The sequence below is a fragment of the Perognathus longimembris genome, chromosome 5 (assembly GCF_023159225.1).
Source record: "Perognathus longimembris pacificus isolate PPM17 chromosome 5, ASM2315922v1, whole genome shotgun sequence".
NCBI lineage: Eukaryota > Metazoa > Chordata > Mammalia > Rodentia > Heteromyidae > Perognathus > Perognathus longimembris.
Window position 1 is genome coordinate 78,182,677 of NC_063165.1, and position 19,193 is coordinate 78,201,869.

Consider the following 19,193-nt stretch of genomic DNA (forward strand, 5'->3'; position numbering starts at 1 on the left):
CCCAGCAGGGTCACCTGAGCCTGATCTCGTTCCCCCTCCTCGAAGCGGAGGCGAGGTCTGAGGGTGCCAAGCCACACCCGGACAGTCGATCCCACTGGGCCCCACACATACTGCTTCCCCCCCCCCAACGGACTCGCGGGAGGGCGCAAGCACAACCCAACAACCCAGGGCTCGCTCTGGGAGGCAGACCCCACTTAAGTGCCTGTTGTAGGGGACTCACAGTGCACAGGAGGGCGGGGCCCCGGCGAAAGCGCCCGCTCTGATAGGCGTGCCCTGCACTGGTGGGCGGGGCCACAGCGACAGCACCTGCTGACGCAGACACGCCTACACAGAAGGGAGGGAAGAACTACACAGACTTCCAGATGCGCAAATCACAAAGAAACATAACTCAGTTCATCAAAGGACAAGCCAACTCGCCAGCTCCAAAAAGCAGCACGACTGGAGAGGAGATGGAGAATAAAAAAGCAAATGAGGACATGTTAACAGGAATGATCGAAACCGTCAGAAATGAAATCAGAAAACAATTCCAGGAGTTTAGAGCGGAAATCTGGAAGGACACCCAGGAAGCCAAGAAAGAAATGGAAGCAAAACTGGATACAATGCAAGCCTCGTTTAAAGAAATGGAAGCAAAAATGGATACAATGCAAGCCGCCTTTAAAGAAAATCTCCACACCCTGAGAATTGAAATGCATGAAAAAATAGATTTAAAATACAACTCTTTAAAGGAAGAAATTTCCACGATCAGAGCTGATATGACAACCATGAATAGCTCTCTGACATCCATAAACTCCGCAATTGAAACCATAACACAAAGAGTGGACCATATGGAATCCAGAATCTCTCGCCTGGACGATGAAGCAGCTGACAACAACCAGAAAATGACCACACTCCAAGAAAAGGTGAAGCTTCAGGGAAGATTACTCCAGGAACTAATGGACAAAGACAAGAGATATAATCTGCGTATAATTGGAATAGAAGAAGGAGCCGAATATCAGAGCAGAGGGCTTAATCATGTTCTCAATAAAGTTATTGCAGAAAACTTCCCCAATCTCACAGGGGACCCCATCCAGGTAACCGAAGCCTATAGGACACCTGGCAGGCCAGACCCCAGGAAAACCACCCCAAGGCACATAATATTCAAGACTACAGACCTCAAGATTAAAGAGCAAATTCTGAATTCAGCCAAAGCGAAGAAGGAAACTTTTTTCAATGGGAAGAGGATTCGAATAACATCCGACTTATCCACACAAACTTACCAAGCTCGAAGTGAGTGGAAGAACACCATCCAAGTACTTCAGAATAACAATTTACAACCTCGGATCAAATATCCAGCGAAACTGGAGTTCACATTCGAAGGGAGAACCAGATCTTTCCACACCAAAGAGGAGCTAAAGGAGTATGTGAATAAAAAACCAGCCCTACAGCGAATATTAAGAGGGGAAGCCCACCCAACAGAGATCGTAAAAGACACACAGACAGATTCAGAAAGAAACTTCAATAGCCAAAGTCCAGCAGAAACACAAGCTCACTAAAGACAAGAAGAAAAAAAAAAAAACAACAGGAAAAAACAGCCCAACAAGAAAATGGAAGGAGAAAAAACACCCTTATCCTTGATCTCTTTAAATATAAATGGCTTAAACTCCCCGATCAAGAGGAGCAGACTGGCAGAATGGATCCGCAAGCAAAAAGTTGACATCTGTTGTCTACAAGAGACCCACCTTACAGCAAGGGACAAAAACAGGCTTCGAATGAAAGGATGGAGCAAGATCTACCAAGCAAATGCACCCACCAAAACGGCAGGTGTAGCCATCCTGATCTCAGACAAGCTGGATTTCTCTTTAAAGTCCACTCAAAAAGACAAAGAAGGACACTACATATTGATACAAGGAAAAATCCAGAATCAAGACATCACGGTGATAAATGTATACTCACCGAACAAAAGAGGCCCGACATATGTCAAGCAAATTCTCACAGAATTACAGAGCAAGATAGATGCAAACACAATCATAGTGGGTGACTTTAATACTCCTCTCTCTCCAAGAGACAGATCCAACACCCAGAGGATTAGTAAGGGAGCTGAGGACCTAAATAACACCATTGCCCAAATGGATCTAACAGACCTATATAGAACCTTCCACCCTACAGAGACCCAATACACCTTCTTTTCAGCAGCCCATGGATCATATTCCAAAATAGACCACGTCATAGCCCACACAAAGAACCTCAGCAAATACAAAAGAATTGACATCATCCCATGTATTATATCTGATCACAGTGGATTAAAGGTAACCCTCAACAACAAAGGATACCACAGAGCCTATACACACTCTTGGAGGCTAAACCCCACGCTGCTATCCAACACTTGGGCCACAGATCAAATTAAAGATGAAATCAACGAATTCATAAGCCACAATGACAAAGAAAACACATCACAAAGAAACCTATGGGACACAGCTAAGGCAGTACTGAGGGGCAAGATCATTGCACTCAGTACCCACATTAAAAGAATGGAAGCAGAGCAGGTGAATACCCTCACGATGAAACTAAAACAACTGGAGAAACAAGAAATGACAGAATCTAAAACGACTAGGAGGGGAGAGATTACAAAGATTAAAGAAGAGATAAATCTGATTGAAAATAGAAAGACCATTCAACAAATAAATAAGACTAAAAGCTGGTTCTTTGAGAAAATAAACAAAATTGACAGACCCCTTGCAAGACTCACAAAAAAAAGAAGAGAAGAGACTCATATACGTAAAATCAGGGACTCCACAGGAAAAATTACAACAAATACACACGATATTCAAACAATCATAAGGAGCTATTTCCAAAACCTCTACTCAACAAAAAACAATAATTTTACAGAAATGGATCAATTCTTAGAGAAGTACAAACTGCCCAAACTGAACCAAGAAGAAATAAATCAACTAAATAAACCAATAACTTACGGTGAGATACAGGAGGTAATCAAGAACCTCCCTACTAAGAAAAGCCCAGGCCCAGATGGATTCACCAATGAATTCTACAAAACCTTTAGTGAGGAGCTAATTCCAATACTCCTCAAACTCTTCCGCGAAATAGAAACGGAGGGAAAAATCCCGAACTCATTCTACGAAGCTAATATCATACTCATCCCCAAACCAGGCAAAGATCCAACAAAAAAAGAGAACTACAGACCAATATCACTAATGAACACAGATGCAAAGCTCCTCAATAAAATATTAGCTAACAGGATCCAGAAAGTGATCAAGAATATCATACATCATGACCAAGTAGGCTTCATCCCTCAGTCACAAGGATGGTTCAACATCCGTAAATCAATCAATGTAATTCACCACATAAACAGAACTAAAATCAAGAATCACATTGTTATCTCAGTCGATGCCCAAAAAGCCTTTGACAAAATACAACATCCATACCTATTAAAAGCTTTGGAGAGAACAGGAATAGATGGAACATTCCTCAAAACAATAAAAGCCATATACAACAGACCAACTGCTAATATCATATTAAATGGAGAGAAACTTAAATCATTCCCCCTAAACACAGGAACAAGACAAGGATGCCCACTCTCCCCACTTCTGTTCAACATAGTACTGGAATCCCTAGCCATAGCAATAAGGCAAGAGGAGGACATCAAAGGGATCCACATCGGCAAGGAAGAAATCAAGTTATCCCTATTCGCAGACGACATGATCTTATATCTCAAGGACCCAAAAAACTCAGTACCCAAACTCCTACATCTAATAAACCAATTTGGCAAAGTAGCAGGATACAAAATCAATCCACAAAAGTCAGCAGCTTTTCTGTACACCAGCAATAGACAAACAGAAAAGGAAATTATGGAAACGATTCCATTTACAGTAGCCAAAAAAAGAATAAAGTACCTAGGGATCAACTTAACCAAGGACGTGACGGACCTATTCAATGAAAACTACAAAAATCTAATAAGGGAAATCAAAGAAGACACAAGGAGATGGAAAGACCTCCCATGCTCATGGGTAGGCAGAATCAATATAGTGAAAATGGCCATACTGCCCAAATTGTTATACAAATTCAATGCAATACCTATCAAAATCCCAGCCACATTCTTCACTGAAATAGAGAAACCAATCCATAAGTTCATATGGAACAGCAAAAAACCTAGAATAGCCAAAGCAATTCTAGGCAAAAAACATAGTGCAGGAGGTATCACCATACCAGACTTCAAGCTCTACTACAAGGCCATCATAACAAAAACAGCATGGTATTGGTATAAAAACAGATCGGAAGACCAGTGGATTAGAATTGAAGACCCAGAAATAAAACCGCACTCTTACAGCCAACTGATATTCGACAAAGGAGCTAAAGACATACAATGGAATAAACATAGCCTCTTCAACTACTGGTGCTGGGAGAACTGGGCAGCCATATGCAGAAAACTCAAAGTAGACCCAAGCCTATCACCATGCACCAAGATCAACTCAAAATGGATCAAGGACCTCAACATCAGACCTGAATCCTTGAAACTACTGAAGGACAGAGTAGGAAAGACACTAGAACTTATAGGCACAGGAAGGAACTTCCTGAATAGAGTCCCAGGCGCACAACAAATAGGGGAAAGACTCAACAAATGGGACTACTACAAATTAAAAAGTTTCTGCACAGCTAAGGTCATAGCCACCAAAATAGAAAGACAGCCAACGATATGGGAAAGGATATTTACCAGCACAGCAACAGACAAAGGCCTGATATCTGTCATCTACAGAGAACTCAAAAAACTAAGCCCCTCCAAGCCCAATAAACCTATTAGGAAATGGGCAAAAGAGCTAAAGAGAGACTTCACAAGAGAAGATATAAAAATGGCAAAGAAACACATGAGGAAATGCTCAACATCCCTGCTAGTAAAGGAAATGCAAATAAAAACAACCCTGAGATACCACCTCACCCCAGTTAGAATGGCCTATACTCTGAACTCAGGAAACAACAAATGCTGGAGGGGCTGTGGGGAAAGAGGAACCCTTCTCCATTGTTGGTGGGAGTGCAAATTAGTACAGCCACTTTGGAGAACAGTATGGAGGTTTCTCAAAAAGCTCAATATAGACCTACCCTATGACCCAGCCATACCACTCCTAGGCATCTATCCTAAACAGCAAAACCCAAGATATCAAAAGGACATTTGTACTTCCATGTTTATCGCAGCACAATTCACAATAGCCAAAATTTGGAAACAACCCAGATGCCCCTCCACAGATGAATGGATCCAAAAAATATGGTACTTATACACAATGGAATACTACATAGCGATTAGGAATGGTGAAATATTGTTATTTGCAGGGAAATGGTCAGAACTCGAACAAATAATGTTGAGTGAGACAAGCCTAGAACACAGAAAACAAAGGGGCATGATCTCCCTGATATATGACTGTTAACAAAGGGAGATGGAGAGACAGTAGAGACCAAGTCTGTGAACACTGTATATGTGCTTGATACATTGTATACTGCATATGGGTCTACCTAACCTAGACAAGGGATGGGAAAACAGGTTGTAAGATATCACAAGAAATGTACACAATGCCCTACTATGTAACTGCACCCTCTTTGCACAGCACCTTGTAAAAAAAAAAAATTTATGTTCAATTGATAATAAAAAAAAAAAAAAAAAAAATAACAGTGCCAATGATTCATCGTATTCATGTTTAGCAGGTGAAAAATAACACCTTTATTTTCTTATTTTTCATTTTTCCTCCTTGTGTATTTAAATGGGAAGTGCCTATTGAAGAACACAAGTTTAATTATAATGAGGCTAACATTTATTCAGACATCTTGAAGGTAAAATGGGGGTAGTTTTAAGTTGTTGTTTTATTTTTTCCCTAAAGAATTGTGTGTGTGTGTGTGTGTGTGTGTGTGTGTGTGTGCTCTTTTTTAGAGGAGTGAATTAAAATATTTTTAGTTTTAATTTTCATTTTATTTTTGTGTTATTTCATGTTCTTTCATTTTCTCTTTTTGTCCTCAGGAGCAGGACCCTGCAGTGTTTGGACTGGACTCACTTCTCGTCAGGACGTCCAGGCACTACCTGAGGATCCGCTACACCCTGCTGCCGTTCCTCTACACGCTCTTCTACAAAGCGCACACGCTTGGAGAAACAGTAGCGAGGCCGGTTCTTCATGAGTAAGTATTATGTATAAAATTTCACTATTTTTATTTATTTTTTACTGTTATCGTAAAGGCGATATACAGAGGCATTGCATTTCTTTGGGGGCAGTGTCATCCATTCCCTTGCTCTTTCCCACTGTTTCCCTCCCAATCCCACCTCCAAGTTGTATCGCTGATTTTCAACATAGTGTCTTGAGTACCACCGCCGCTTTTGTTCACCCTTTGTCCCTCCATTTCTGTGCCTCACCTGATCCTCCCAATAACATATAAACAAACAGAACAAAAAAGAAAGAAAGAAAACAAACACAGCAGAGACAGAAAGGGCTCTTGTTGCAATGCATTGTTAAAGAAATTTGGGAGGTAATACAAATGAATGGAAATTAATTAAGGTATTAGGTAGCTTTAGACTGCTTTTTTAAATGTAAAAAATAGTTTTAAGATCTCTAAAATGATTTATGAAGCAAAATTTTGTAGATGAAAAATATTATGTGGGACTTGAATGAAATTTAAAATATGTGTTAGGGAGATTCTGTCAGTGAGAAAGATCAAGGGTAGGGTTATTATAGGCATACAGAGTATGCATTGTAAAACCTTATAAACAGATGTGACTAACAAATAATAAATGTAAATCATATAAATACCAAGTATGCATAGTTTCAAGTGAAGAGGAATTGTCCTTTCCTTTGCAAGTATCAGGGCCAAAAATGGGCTCAAGAAATGGGCTTAAGAAATTACTTAAAATACAGTTAAAGCCATACTGAACTGGAATTTTATAATGAAAATGTTTAAATGGAATGAAGTATATTATGAAAGACTTACAGCAGAAAAGTAAACATAATGATTGTTAATGCACGATTACAAGTAACCTTATCATTAATGTAGTGCAGTCAAACTCATTTCCTTGCTTTTTTCTCCCTGTCTTCTACTCCACTCTTTCCTTCGTCTGTGTTGAGTCTGATGAGTCATGACAGGTTTAGTAAGTGTTTTTTTCTTTTTTTTTTTTTTTTTTTGCCAGTCCTGGGGCTTGGACTCCGGGCCTGAGCATTGACCCTGGCTTCTGTTTTACTCAAGGGTAGCACTCTGCCACTTGAGCCACAACACCACTTCTGGCCATTTCATGTATATGGTGCTGGGGAATCGAACCCAGGGATTTGTGTATACAAGGCAAGCACTTTTGCCACTAGGCCATATTCCCAGCCCCAGTAAGTGTTGCCTGAAAGTGATATGCTAAGTAAAATAAATCACAGTTTTCAGAAAATATTGAAAAGATAAACCCAATAAGAAATTTGGATATAAACATTGTAACATGGTAAAAGTTGTCGTTTTCCTTAGGTTTTATGACGACATGAACAGCTGGGTTGAGGACCTTGAGTTTCTGTGGGGCCCTGCCTTACTCATTACTCCTGTTTTGAAGCAGGTATGTATTTAAATTTACTAAAATTATTTATTTCTATTATTTATTTCTATTTATTTTAAAGAGAATTTTATATAACCAAATCCATATTTCATTACAAAGCATTAGATAACATTTATTATTTGATGAATAATTTCAAGCTGATGTATGTTTCATTGGTTTGTGAATTACAGTAGACATTAACATTTTTATGAAATCATGCAATAGACCAAGGCTTATCAGTTATATAACATAAAGTAGATGTATAAAATCAGGTTTCTCCTAAAAATCATTATTCATTAATCAGATTCAAATCAGTTAGTAACAATCTCAGTTATTTAGACACAAGTATTGACATTTTGCTAAATTGTAAATAAAAGGATACTTGAAAATCAGACTGTCATCAGAAAAATGTTGACAAAATAATGAATTAAATCATGTGGTTCCTATGTTTTACATGTCTCTCAGCCCATGAAGACAAAAAGAAGACAGTATGTCACTCAAAAAACACGTGATTTACAGTAGAAAGATGTGTATGCTACCTTAATCACCACTAGAAATTATGACTACTTTGCCTGTCTCTTATATTATGTAATAAAATCAGTAAATAGGCCTTGGAATATTTATTGGAATTATTATTTACTGGAAATACTGAAGTGCAATAACAGTGAAAATCTCTTCCCCTTAATGAATGGAAAATCCGCCACAGCATTTACAACCTGTTTGCTGTTTGCTAAGGATTGAATTCCTTTTCAATCCTTCTATAGTTTTACTTTATTTTTTTCATTTTGACTGCACTGTTGTTTGAACTCAGGGCCTCAATGTTGCTAGGCATTCACTCTAGTAATAGATCCATGCCCCCAACTCAAGGACTGAACATGCGCAGATGTGTACGTGTGTTGTCTTGCTTGATTTCAGGGAGCAGAGGTGGTGAGTGCCTACATCCCAGATGCAACCTGGTATGACTATGAAACAGTAAGTACTCTTCTCATAGCTGTGCCTGGGTCATGAGGAATTCTCAATATCTGTGGGCAGAATGCAACACCGAATAGATAGCACATTTCTACCGAGATTTTCTCTAACTTTTACCATCCAGTAAGAATTCCAAAATGGGGCTGGGAATATGGCCTAATGGCAAGAGTGCTTGCCTCCTATACATGAATCCCTGGGTTTGATTCCTCAACACCACATATATAGAAAAAGCCAGAAGTGGCGCTGTGGCTCAAGTGGCAGAGTGCTAGCCTTGAGCAAAAAGAAGCCAGGACAGTGCTCAGGCCCTGAGTTCAAGGCCCAGAACTGGCAAAAAAAAAAAAAAAAAAAGAATTCCAAAATGGAGAACTGAAAAAGAGTTCATATAAGTCCATTATTTGTGAAAATGGAGTAAATTTTGATGTGCCATAAGATACTTATTCTATAGTGGAATCAAAGGAATATTGTAGGACACAGTGTTTAATATTTTTAATGTTTCTTCCCTATCTTACTTGTCTATACTGCCTGAAGAATTACTGAGATAGTTTTATATTTGATTCTATGTGGTATCTCCAAACAATTGTGAAAAAACTTCTAATTTCTAATTTGGAAAGAAATGATAGCTTTCATACATGTACTCTATTTTTTTTTCAACTGGGCAAGTCATTCTTTTTCAAGTCATTGTTTCTTTTTCTTTTTCTTTTTCTTTCTTTCTTTCTTTTTGTTTGCCATTCCTGGGCCTTGAACTCAGGGCCTGAGCACTAACCCTGGCTTCTGTTTTGCTCAAGGCTAGTACTCTACCACTTGAGCCACAGCACCATTTCTGGCTTTTTCTATATATGTGGTGCTGAGGAGTCGAACCCAGGGCTTCAGGTATGTGAGTCAAGCACTCTACCACTAGGAAAGGCATTATCTCTTACAAGGCCTATATTTCCTAATCAGGCTATTTATTTTTATGTAAGCAATGACTTTTATTTTTAAAAATAGATCTTTAAAAGGCAAACTATCATGAAATTCAATGTGTATGTTTGCTTGCACTTAGATTTCCCCCTCCTCCAATTTCAGTAAAGTCTCTTTATTCTCTTAATGTATTAGATAACATTCAAACACCAGACATTATATTAAATATGACAATATATCAATTTAAGCTACATTAAATGTTTACATATGACTTGGCCTTTTTAAGTCTGAAATTGACTTCACATTAGTTCATTCTAATAGAAATGCAATCAACAGGTCATGTCCTCTTAATTTCATTTTATTTACTTGTGGAGCACAGCATTACTTCTCAGTGTTTGTCTCCTTTGTGGAATGATGGAGTCAGGTCAATGACCTTGTTGTTTGTTTCTGGTTTATTTTTTTTGGCTCTACATGATTTCTTAGAGTTTGGACTGTTTGAGCTCTTCCTGAATTTTCATGAAGTTTATAGCTGGACAATTGAAATCTTTTTTGTTCACCTTTGAATTATAGATATTCTTGTTTCATTTTTTATATTTTTGGTACAGAGAAGAGTAGGGAGGCCCCACAAATGAAATAAGGTTAGATCTAGCAGATAATCCAGCTGTAACATGGTGGAGTATATTTCAAAAGCAATGATATGAATCTATCTATGAGATAGCAGCCCTCCAATACTTATGACTGCAACATATTTTATAAGAGCTAGTATATCGAATCACCAGGTGTCTAGCAACAGATGAATGGATAGAGAAAATATGGCATGTGTACACCATGAGATAGTATTTAGTCACAGATGTAATTTCAGCAAAATTTGGATGAAACTTTCCTCAAGAAAAATAAGCCAGACTGATAAATACTGTTTGTTTATTTTCTCATGTGAATGCTAAACAATCTCCATGAGAATGAAGAATCACCATTAGAAACATGCTAACTTTAAATCAAAATAAATGTAAAAGGTAAAGCTAATCAGTCATTATTTTAGAAAGGAAGCTAATATCTCCATCTCCAGTTTTTGTATTTTAAGGAAAAATAATTTTCTATTTCTTTGTGCAATAATCTCCAATAATTCTCTCCCAAAGTTGGAAAACAGTACAGTGTTCCTTTTGATGATATGATTTGCTCATAATAAAAAGTGCCACAATGTGTAAATTGCAATTCTGGTGACATGTAGCATAAAATTCTTTCACAAACATTAGGGAGCAAAACGACCTTGGAGGAAAGAGAGGGTGAATATGTACCTTCCGGAAGACAAAATCGGACTGCACCTGAGAGGAGGCTACATCATTCCAATCCAAGAGCCCGATGTAACAACTACTGCTAGGTAAAGTGAGCTGGCCATTTCCTGCAGTAGCTATTCTTTCCATTAAGAATCACAAGATAATATTTGCTTTCACTCCAAGATGTTTCACAGCCAGATTATTCTTAGAGATGTCATGTTTCTACAAATATTTTAATTGTGTATATATAAAATATTTAAATTATATGCACATAAATTGATATAATAATTTATTTGTAAATATATTTATATATAAATATGTCACTTAAATGTGTGTATATATACAATAATTGTATGTATATATGCAGGTACACATACAACATGCACACAATGGTTTGAACTTATAAAGATTGGATTAAAATCCAAAAGTTCATTACTATTTTTTGTATAATATGCCAGTAAAAGTAATCTCTGTTTCCAGTAGTTTGAAATATTAGCCTTTGCTATACAGCTGAAAATAATGAGTCATTCATACACTGAGTTTTCCAAACTCACAACTTTTCTTTCTGCTTTAGTTATACAGTAAAGATGTGATGAATAAGAGAAGTAAACTGTTGAGTTAGAATGTGAGTTGGAAGGATTAAGATCAGCAAAGAATATGTCTTGGATCTCCTAGGCAAAGGGCTTCTATTTTATGGTAATATAAAACTAAGAAATTACTTTGTTGATCACAGGTCTCACTCTTATTACAGCTGGTTTTCTTATAAAATTAGTAAAGATTACTCTAGACATTTCTAAAATTATGTGTCATCTTTTCATTATTATGCACTGAAGGTAATAGATCTAATAAACTGCAATTTATGATTATGGTGGTTGAGGGCTGGGATGTAGCTCAGTGACAAAGTGCTTGCCTAGCACATGCAACGTCCTGGGTTTGATCCCCAGTACCAAAAAAGAAATGACAAAAAGAAAATCCATTAAAAAAAAAAAACAGATTATGGTGGTTGACTACAGATATAAAACACTTAATTTTTCTTTTTTTTGTGTGTCGAAATAAGGTATTTGGTCAATGTTATAGCTATTATACCTTAAACAACTTCATTTCCATGTTTTTCTATTTCCTACTTTTGTGTAGTTCCCAGTTACATAAATCATCTCTACATTCACATAAGAATTTGAAAGAATATTAGTATTGCTTTGAATCTATGGATCAGTGTTGTTGTATTAACGCAGAACTCCAAAACAGATTAAAATGGGCTTATTTACAGGACATCACACTTCCAAACATTTCTTTTTAATTATACATACTCCTTATTTTACCTAATAGCCGGAAGAATCCTCTCGGCCTTATCATTGCACTGGATGAAAATAACATAGCGAAGGGAGATTTTTTCTGGGATGATGGAGAAAGCACAAGTAAGTCTGCTTTGATGGGCAATGATAGCTTCTCAACCTCCCTATGAAGTCCCCTACTGCTTATGCTTCTAGACAAATTGCGCATGCTATCGTAGGTTTGTAGATTCCTCTATGAGAATTAATATTGTCATCTCTCTTGCTTATATCTCATCAAAATAACTGGTTTTGACCATTGATTTCTCATTAGCCTTCAACAAGTGTATCTACATAAGTTGTGTGAATACCTTTCAAATTAAGGTGATGTTTCCAAATGCATAGATTGCATTATGTTTTCAAATGTTTTACATGATTCTAGTTCTTAAAGGCAAAATTGGGTTCCTCTAAATAAAAGGAAACCTGCTGTTTAAAGCTTTCGGTAATGACATCAATATTTGAAGTGAGACGGTTTCACAATTTATTTTATTAAGTTTATTTAATTGTGTTTTCTCATTTCCAAACTTGAGAGTCCAGTTTATTAAATATATCTGAGACACTGCATGTTAATTAAATCCTACTAGATCTTTTTAAATTTAGTTATTTATAACTTGTTTCATAAGTTCATATTTATTATCTGTTTCCTTTAATTGAAGGTTGTGCAGGTTTGTACAAATTTAAAGCTAGCTTCTATTTGAGCTCAACACTTAGCAAAATGTACTTGAAAATATCCATATATCTTAAATCTACATGTCATTCAATGTCTCTACCCTCACACCAAGGGTTTAACTGTTTGTATGCTATTTTTTAATCTGAGGATGTGACATCTCTCAGTTTTTTTTGCTGTTTGTCATGTTATGAATTTTTGAAACTATTGCTGGGATTTAGTAATTCCTTCACTTGTGATATTTAGACTTAAGTTGTTTGAATCAGTTACATTTATTTCTGTTAATTTACCACTGTGTTACAAATCACAATTATTCTACAGAACTCACTGAAAAAGTGTTCTTGATTCAAGATGAATTATGGTGTTTCCTGCCCAATCATCAGTCAGAACTGTTACATTAACTTTTGTTTTCTGTGTATGTCCATCCCTCCATGATTACTGCATTTTGTCCTATTTTCCTGATGCCCAGGTGCTACCATTAGATAGGACCTCTGTGTTCCTTCCATCTCCTTTCCGTTGTCTAATCAAAAGCAATAATTCCAGGCCATCCTGGAGCTCAACATTCACCATCATGTAGCCACAGAAGGGAATTGCTTTTGAGCATGTCAACACAACCTTGCCTTTAAAAACTGATGGAAAACAGCACTACTGAGGCCAAGACCTGGAAAGCTGGCTGCTCTGTCTTATAGTCTAGAAATTTCTCTTGAGTCTTGTTTGGTCTGAATTCTCTCATCATACCCATTATTGACACTACTCTGTTTCATTTTCATATCTGCAAGTTTCATTCCTGCCACTTTTAATTGCCTAACAGGTCTAGATCTGTCATTGTTGCAAAAACCTTTTACAATGTACAATCCAACAGTTTCATAATCCCCATAAAAGTTGATTTAAATCATTAAACCTGTGCCGCATATCCTCTAATGACAATCGGCTTACTCATTTAGGAATCCCAAGTTATATAGAAATTACAGGCTTATTATAATTTGTGCTTTTAGAGGAATTGCCTGCACACAGACACAGACACACAGGCACACAGGCACACAAACACACAGACACACAGACACACAGACACACACACACACACACACACACACACACACACACACACACACACACACCCCAAATGCTTCTCACTGTCTTATTCTAGCTCAGCAGCCCAGTGTACCTGCTGTTTCTTATACACTCAGGGTCCTAAGCAAACTTCTGTGAATAAATAGTAAGAATTTTTTGTTATATAGAAGTTCAGTAAAAGTAGATGCTAACAAAAAGTTTATAGCCATCCAACCCAATATTTTTGAATAATAACTACATCAGAAAATATTGGAATGATATGATGTTTACTTCAGATTCTGATTGTAATCCAATTGGTTTTATGAAATTTTTAAGCAAGTTGATGTTGTTAAAAATCGTATATAATTTTATGACACTATTTGTTATTTTAACAGTTTCCTTAAAATTATGTTAGTTTTAATCTTCCATTCCATGATGAAGAACCTAGACTTGGTTACATACATGATGCAGCATGTCCTTGTTTTCCACTAAGGAAGCCAGTAGAAGTGGAATGGAAAATGGGACGAGAGACAAATACAGCAAGAATACTCAACATGGATATGTGATAGGGGAAATGTGGAAAGAGTCGCGTTGAGGGTGGGGGCAGACAGGATGTGGGAGAATGACGGAAGAGCTGACTGGCGAACATACACTGGACACATAGACACATATGTTAAATTTTAAGGTACTTGTACAACCACTTGAAGTTTAAAATAGTTGAGCAGAAAGGAATCAAAAGGTCTTTAGAGTTTCTTTCATGAACAAATTTTGCTCTTTGTCATGTTTTTAGATTCATTGATTTATTCCCCAAACAATGAAAAAATAATGACATTAAGTTAGGAAGCACAATTGTGGGGTTGGCCATGTCTTTATTAGGAAGGATAATTACTGAATAAAATTTCTGATACTGAATAAAATGTAAATATTGTCCAAAATAGTACAATGTACATTAATGTATCTTTTCCTATCAGTGCTCTTTATGTAACTTCCAGAAATATTTCACCAGATTCTGAAATATTAAGTATTGGTTTTGTTTACTAAGGAAATAAAATATTAAGTTATTATGTTTACATATGGGGAGAAATAGAATAAGAAGTTTCTCCAAGAGATCTACTTAAAAAACATTCTCTAAGCAAAAAAAAAAAAAAAAAAAAAACAACCTTAAATGTACAACTGTGATTAAGAGCGTTTTGATCTGATATTTTCTTTTTCCATTTCAGAAAGCATCGAGAGTCGCAGCTATATATTCTATACTTTTTCAGTTTCTAATGTAAGAGCTCTCTCTCAACAGTTAAATGAATGCAAATTTTACTAATGTCTTATTTAGTTGCAAAATACATTTGAAAACAATAATTAAAATTTTCTTTCAATTGTAAAAATGCAATGGAATTATATGGGAAATTATAATTGCTAATTTATTTTAATATTTATATGTAAAGGTAAAAGATCATTTTTATCACAAAATCGGGCCCTTAAATTATCATAATTCTTAAAGTATTTCACACCTGTTTTTAAGGCACATACCCTAGGAAGATAATTTCAAATCATTTGAAAATGTTTTAATATTTTAATCACAATAAGAATAGGCATGGAAGTTTAGGATGAAAAATATCTATCTACAGATTAAAGTTTGAATAACACATAGAAAAGGATTTCATAGATCTGAAGTCTCTTAATTCATTTTTTGGTCAGAGCTATGCTATTCATCATCAATGATAAGGCTAGAATAAGGAGCTTTGCATATGACTTGCACCATAATTGACTTAAGATAGTTCTGAAAATAACATTGTATGAGATATATATATATATATATATATATATATATATATATATAGAGAGAGAGAGAGAGAGAGAGAGAGAGAGAGATATTAGATATATAGTGAAAAATCCATTCCCTGGGGAGGGCAGGTGGGATTGGAGGAGTTGGTGGTTGGATCATTTCATTTTCTCCTAGCCTGTTGTTATGTCAGTTTTGTATCTGATAATTTATTTATAATATTAACTGCTTTGTTTTCTTCTTCCAGAACATTTTACAAATTACATGCACACATGCAAACTATGAGGAAGGAACAACTTTAGCATTTGAAACCATAAAAGTCCTGGGGTTGACAGAAACTGTTACTGAAGTTAAAGTAGCTGAAAACAACCAGCCTATGTCTGCACATGGCAATTTCACTTATGATGCTTCCAACCAGGTAAAAAGAATTCTTGAAAACGTCCAGCTGCCATAAGCTCTCATTGTTAAAACGGAAAAACCACCAAACTTTGCACTTTCTTTGTCTTCTTGGTATTTATTCCCTCTTCTTTTCCTTCTTTCCTTCCTCCCTTCTTTCTATCCTTCCTGCCCGCTCCCTCCCCCATCTTTCTCTCTCTCTCCATGCCTTCTTTCCCTTTCTCCTTTCCTTCCTCCTGAGTTCTTCCCTCCAAATCTCCTTCTTCCCTACTTTCTTTTCCTCCTATACCCTTCTTTCCATTCCCTTCCTTTTCCTTCCCTTCTCCTTCCTCCCTTCCTCCCCCCGCCCCTCTCTCCTTTCTTTCTCTCTCTGTATTTGTTTCTCTCTCTTTCTTTATTTCCTCCCTTTTCTATCATTTCTTGTTCTTACCATTTTTTATAATTCCATATTAATTCCCTTCATTTTCCCCCACACTGAAAATTGTAGATATTAATAAATTATTATGTTAAAGAAATATACAATGCCTCCTTAGTCTAGAAGCTTCCATATCAATTTGACCTACCTTTGTGTCCCTATATATACTGTGCAGAAGTTAGTGTGTATCATGTTCTTAGAATTACTGTCTCGGGTACTGAGCTATGTGCTTCAAGTTTCACATATCATTTATGCCAGGAAACTCTCCTAGTCATTAAGATTTCTGACTTGATTTTACAAGGGAGGAAACTGCAGATGGCATTGAATGCATAGTTCATCAAAAACTCATGAACACAAGGTGCAAGAACTTAAAATCATTAAGTAGAAGATTTGAGACTTGATCTCAGTGTCCACAATATGTTGTAGGTACCATTGTAGGATCTAGCAACTTCATGGCATGGAGATTTGCTCCTTGCTGCTCTGTTCCTCGATACTGCTATCAAAAATATTAATGGACTGTTTTGAAGAATTTCTGGAGTTGCCCACATGATTAGGTATTTTAAAATTGTTATGGAAAAACTAAAGAAAAATGTATAACTCTTTTAATCTTCGAAGGTTCTCCTAATTACGGGTCTCAGCTTTAACCTTGGAAAATCTTTTAGCGTTCAGTGGAACCAAGTTTTCCCAGACTATGAGAGATTCAACTGCTATCCTGACACAGAAATTGTAGAAGAGCTTCAGTGTTTGCAGCGTGGCTGCTTAATGAAAGAGGTAATGGACAGCTTATCTCTGACTCAATATGTGTTTCCATGTAAGCATTTCAATGTGAAATTTATCACAATTTTGAATTCTATAATAGCAAAACAAATTAATGTGGAGAGTTATTTAGAATGTACAATTAGTAGTGCTGATGCACACTCCAACTTTAAAGTGGTTAACATGACTTATATTAATCAACATATTAATATAAATCACTTTCAGAATGCATCACACATTGTCACTTTACTTAATAAAATAGGATTCTGAGCTGGGTGCCAGTGGCTCATGCCTTTGTAAACCAAGCTTTTCTGAGGACCAAGATCTTTAAGATGGAGATTCCAGTCAATCCAGGCAGATAAGTGCACAAGACTCCATCTTCAAAATAACTAGCAAAACACCAGTCTGGAAATTGACTCAAGTAGCAAGGTACCAGCTATGATAGGAGCAAAGAAGCCAAGAGAAAAAATAATCAGACATAAGACATTCAGTCTGATTGTTTAGAGTGGAGACAGGCTTTCTTGTGTTTCTTTATTTTTTTGACTTTAAACCAGACTTTATTTAGTTACACAATGCTAGTCTTAAATAATTATTAAACATGGATATTTTATGTTAACATATTAACTTGAGGGGCACTAAAGTTCACCACCAACAGCCCACTTATGCCCCACAGCAACATTCCACTTTCACAGAACAGTTCACAAATTACCTTAGCTGGCCTCCAAAAACTTCCTTGATGTGAATAGCTGATAGTATATGATATGAGGGACTGAGCCTTGTGAAGCCAAACACCAGAACAAGTCAGTCTTAAGGAAAAAAGCTGTGTGATGTGATTTAGTCAGCAGAGTCCTCAGGATTACAGCATTCCATAGCTCCTGGTGGGAGCTAGAGCTTCTTGGTCCCAAAGCACTTGTAATTTAATGAAGAAAGAAGAGAGGGAAACCTCAGCATAATGCCATGGGCTGGTAGTTCATGCCTGTAATACTAGCTACTCTACTAGAGAGGCTGAGATCTAAGGATCTCAGTTTGAAGCCAGCCCTGTCTGGAAAGTCCTGGGAGACTCTTAACTCCAATTAACCACCAGAAAACTGGAAGTGGATCTGTGGCTCTAACTGGTAGAATGCTGGCCTTGAGCAAAATAGTTCAGAAACAGGTGCCCAGTCCATGAGGTGAAGCCCCATGACTGACAGAAGAAAAAAAAACAGCTATTCAAAACCAAAATGAGAGATATTGTTTAGGAAGATGCCATTACAACTGCTGATCATCGCTACATAATGAGATGGAAATGGGTAATAAAAAGGATAACAGGAAGAAATTGGAAAGAGTTGAAGGCAATAGGAGAACAGAATGCAGGACACTTAAGGAAAATGAGGCAGAATATGTCTGTTTTCCATTTACTCCATAAACATGTATAGACACTGGTATGATTGAAGTGGGGAGCATGAGCTTCTTTTTTTCTTTTGATGCCAATACTGGGGCTTGAATACAAGGCCTGAGTGCTGTCCCTTAGCTTTTTAACTTAAAGGTGGTTCTCTACCAGTTGAGTCAGAGCTGTACTTTCAGCTTCTTGCTTGTTAATTGGAGTGTCTAGGACTTTTCTCCCTAGGCTGGCTTTTTTTTTTTTTTTTCCAAATTTTTATTGTCAAACTGATGTACAGAGAGGTTACAGTTTCATATGTTAGGCATTGGATACTTCTTTAGCCCACGCTCTTTCCCATTTAATAACCACACTGATTCCCATTTATCAAATATTCATTGAGATATATTACTTTATTTATTTATTACTTTATTTATTTATTTATTTATATTGAGATTTTCTACTTTTATTAGCACACATATTCTGTAAAGGGGAGTTCCACTGATATGTTTCTACACCTGTAAACAGTATATCCAGATGAATCACACTCCCTATAACTCTCTCCCTCCCCCTTTCCTCTCCATCTTAGAACAATTTAACAGATTTCATTGTTATCCGTTTCTTCCAAGCAAATATAACACTTTGGCCAGGTGAGCCTCTTCATTTACCCGACTGGCAAAAATTGTTGTGTTGCCAGTTCTGAGGTTTGACCTCGAGGCCTCACTGCTGCTTGGATTACTTGCTTCTGGGGCATATAACCACTTAAGCCATGCCTC

General features: G+C 36.8%; 1 protein-coding gene across 1 annotated transcript in view; it reads left to right on the top strand.

Annotated features, from left to right (window-relative positions):
- Si (sucrase-isomaltase) overlaps positions 1-19,193 on the top strand; it is a 99,248-nt gene that overhangs the window by 41,707 nt on the left and 38,348 nt on the right. Inside the window, exons 17-24 of the mRNA XM_048345852.1 lie at positions 5,996-6,150; positions 7,468-7,552; positions 8,447-8,503; positions 10,651-10,775; positions 11,998-12,086; positions 14,937-14,986; positions 15,741-15,911; positions 16,920-17,075. Coding sequence (XP_048201809.1) covers positions 5,996-6,150; positions 7,468-7,552; positions 8,447-8,503; positions 10,651-10,775; positions 11,998-12,086; positions 14,937-14,986; positions 15,741-15,911; positions 16,920-17,075 — 888 coding nt within the window. The remainder of the gene's footprint in view (positions 1-5,995; positions 6,151-7,467; positions 7,553-8,446; positions 8,504-10,650; positions 10,776-11,997; positions 12,087-14,936; positions 14,987-15,740; positions 15,912-16,919; positions 17,076-19,193) is intronic.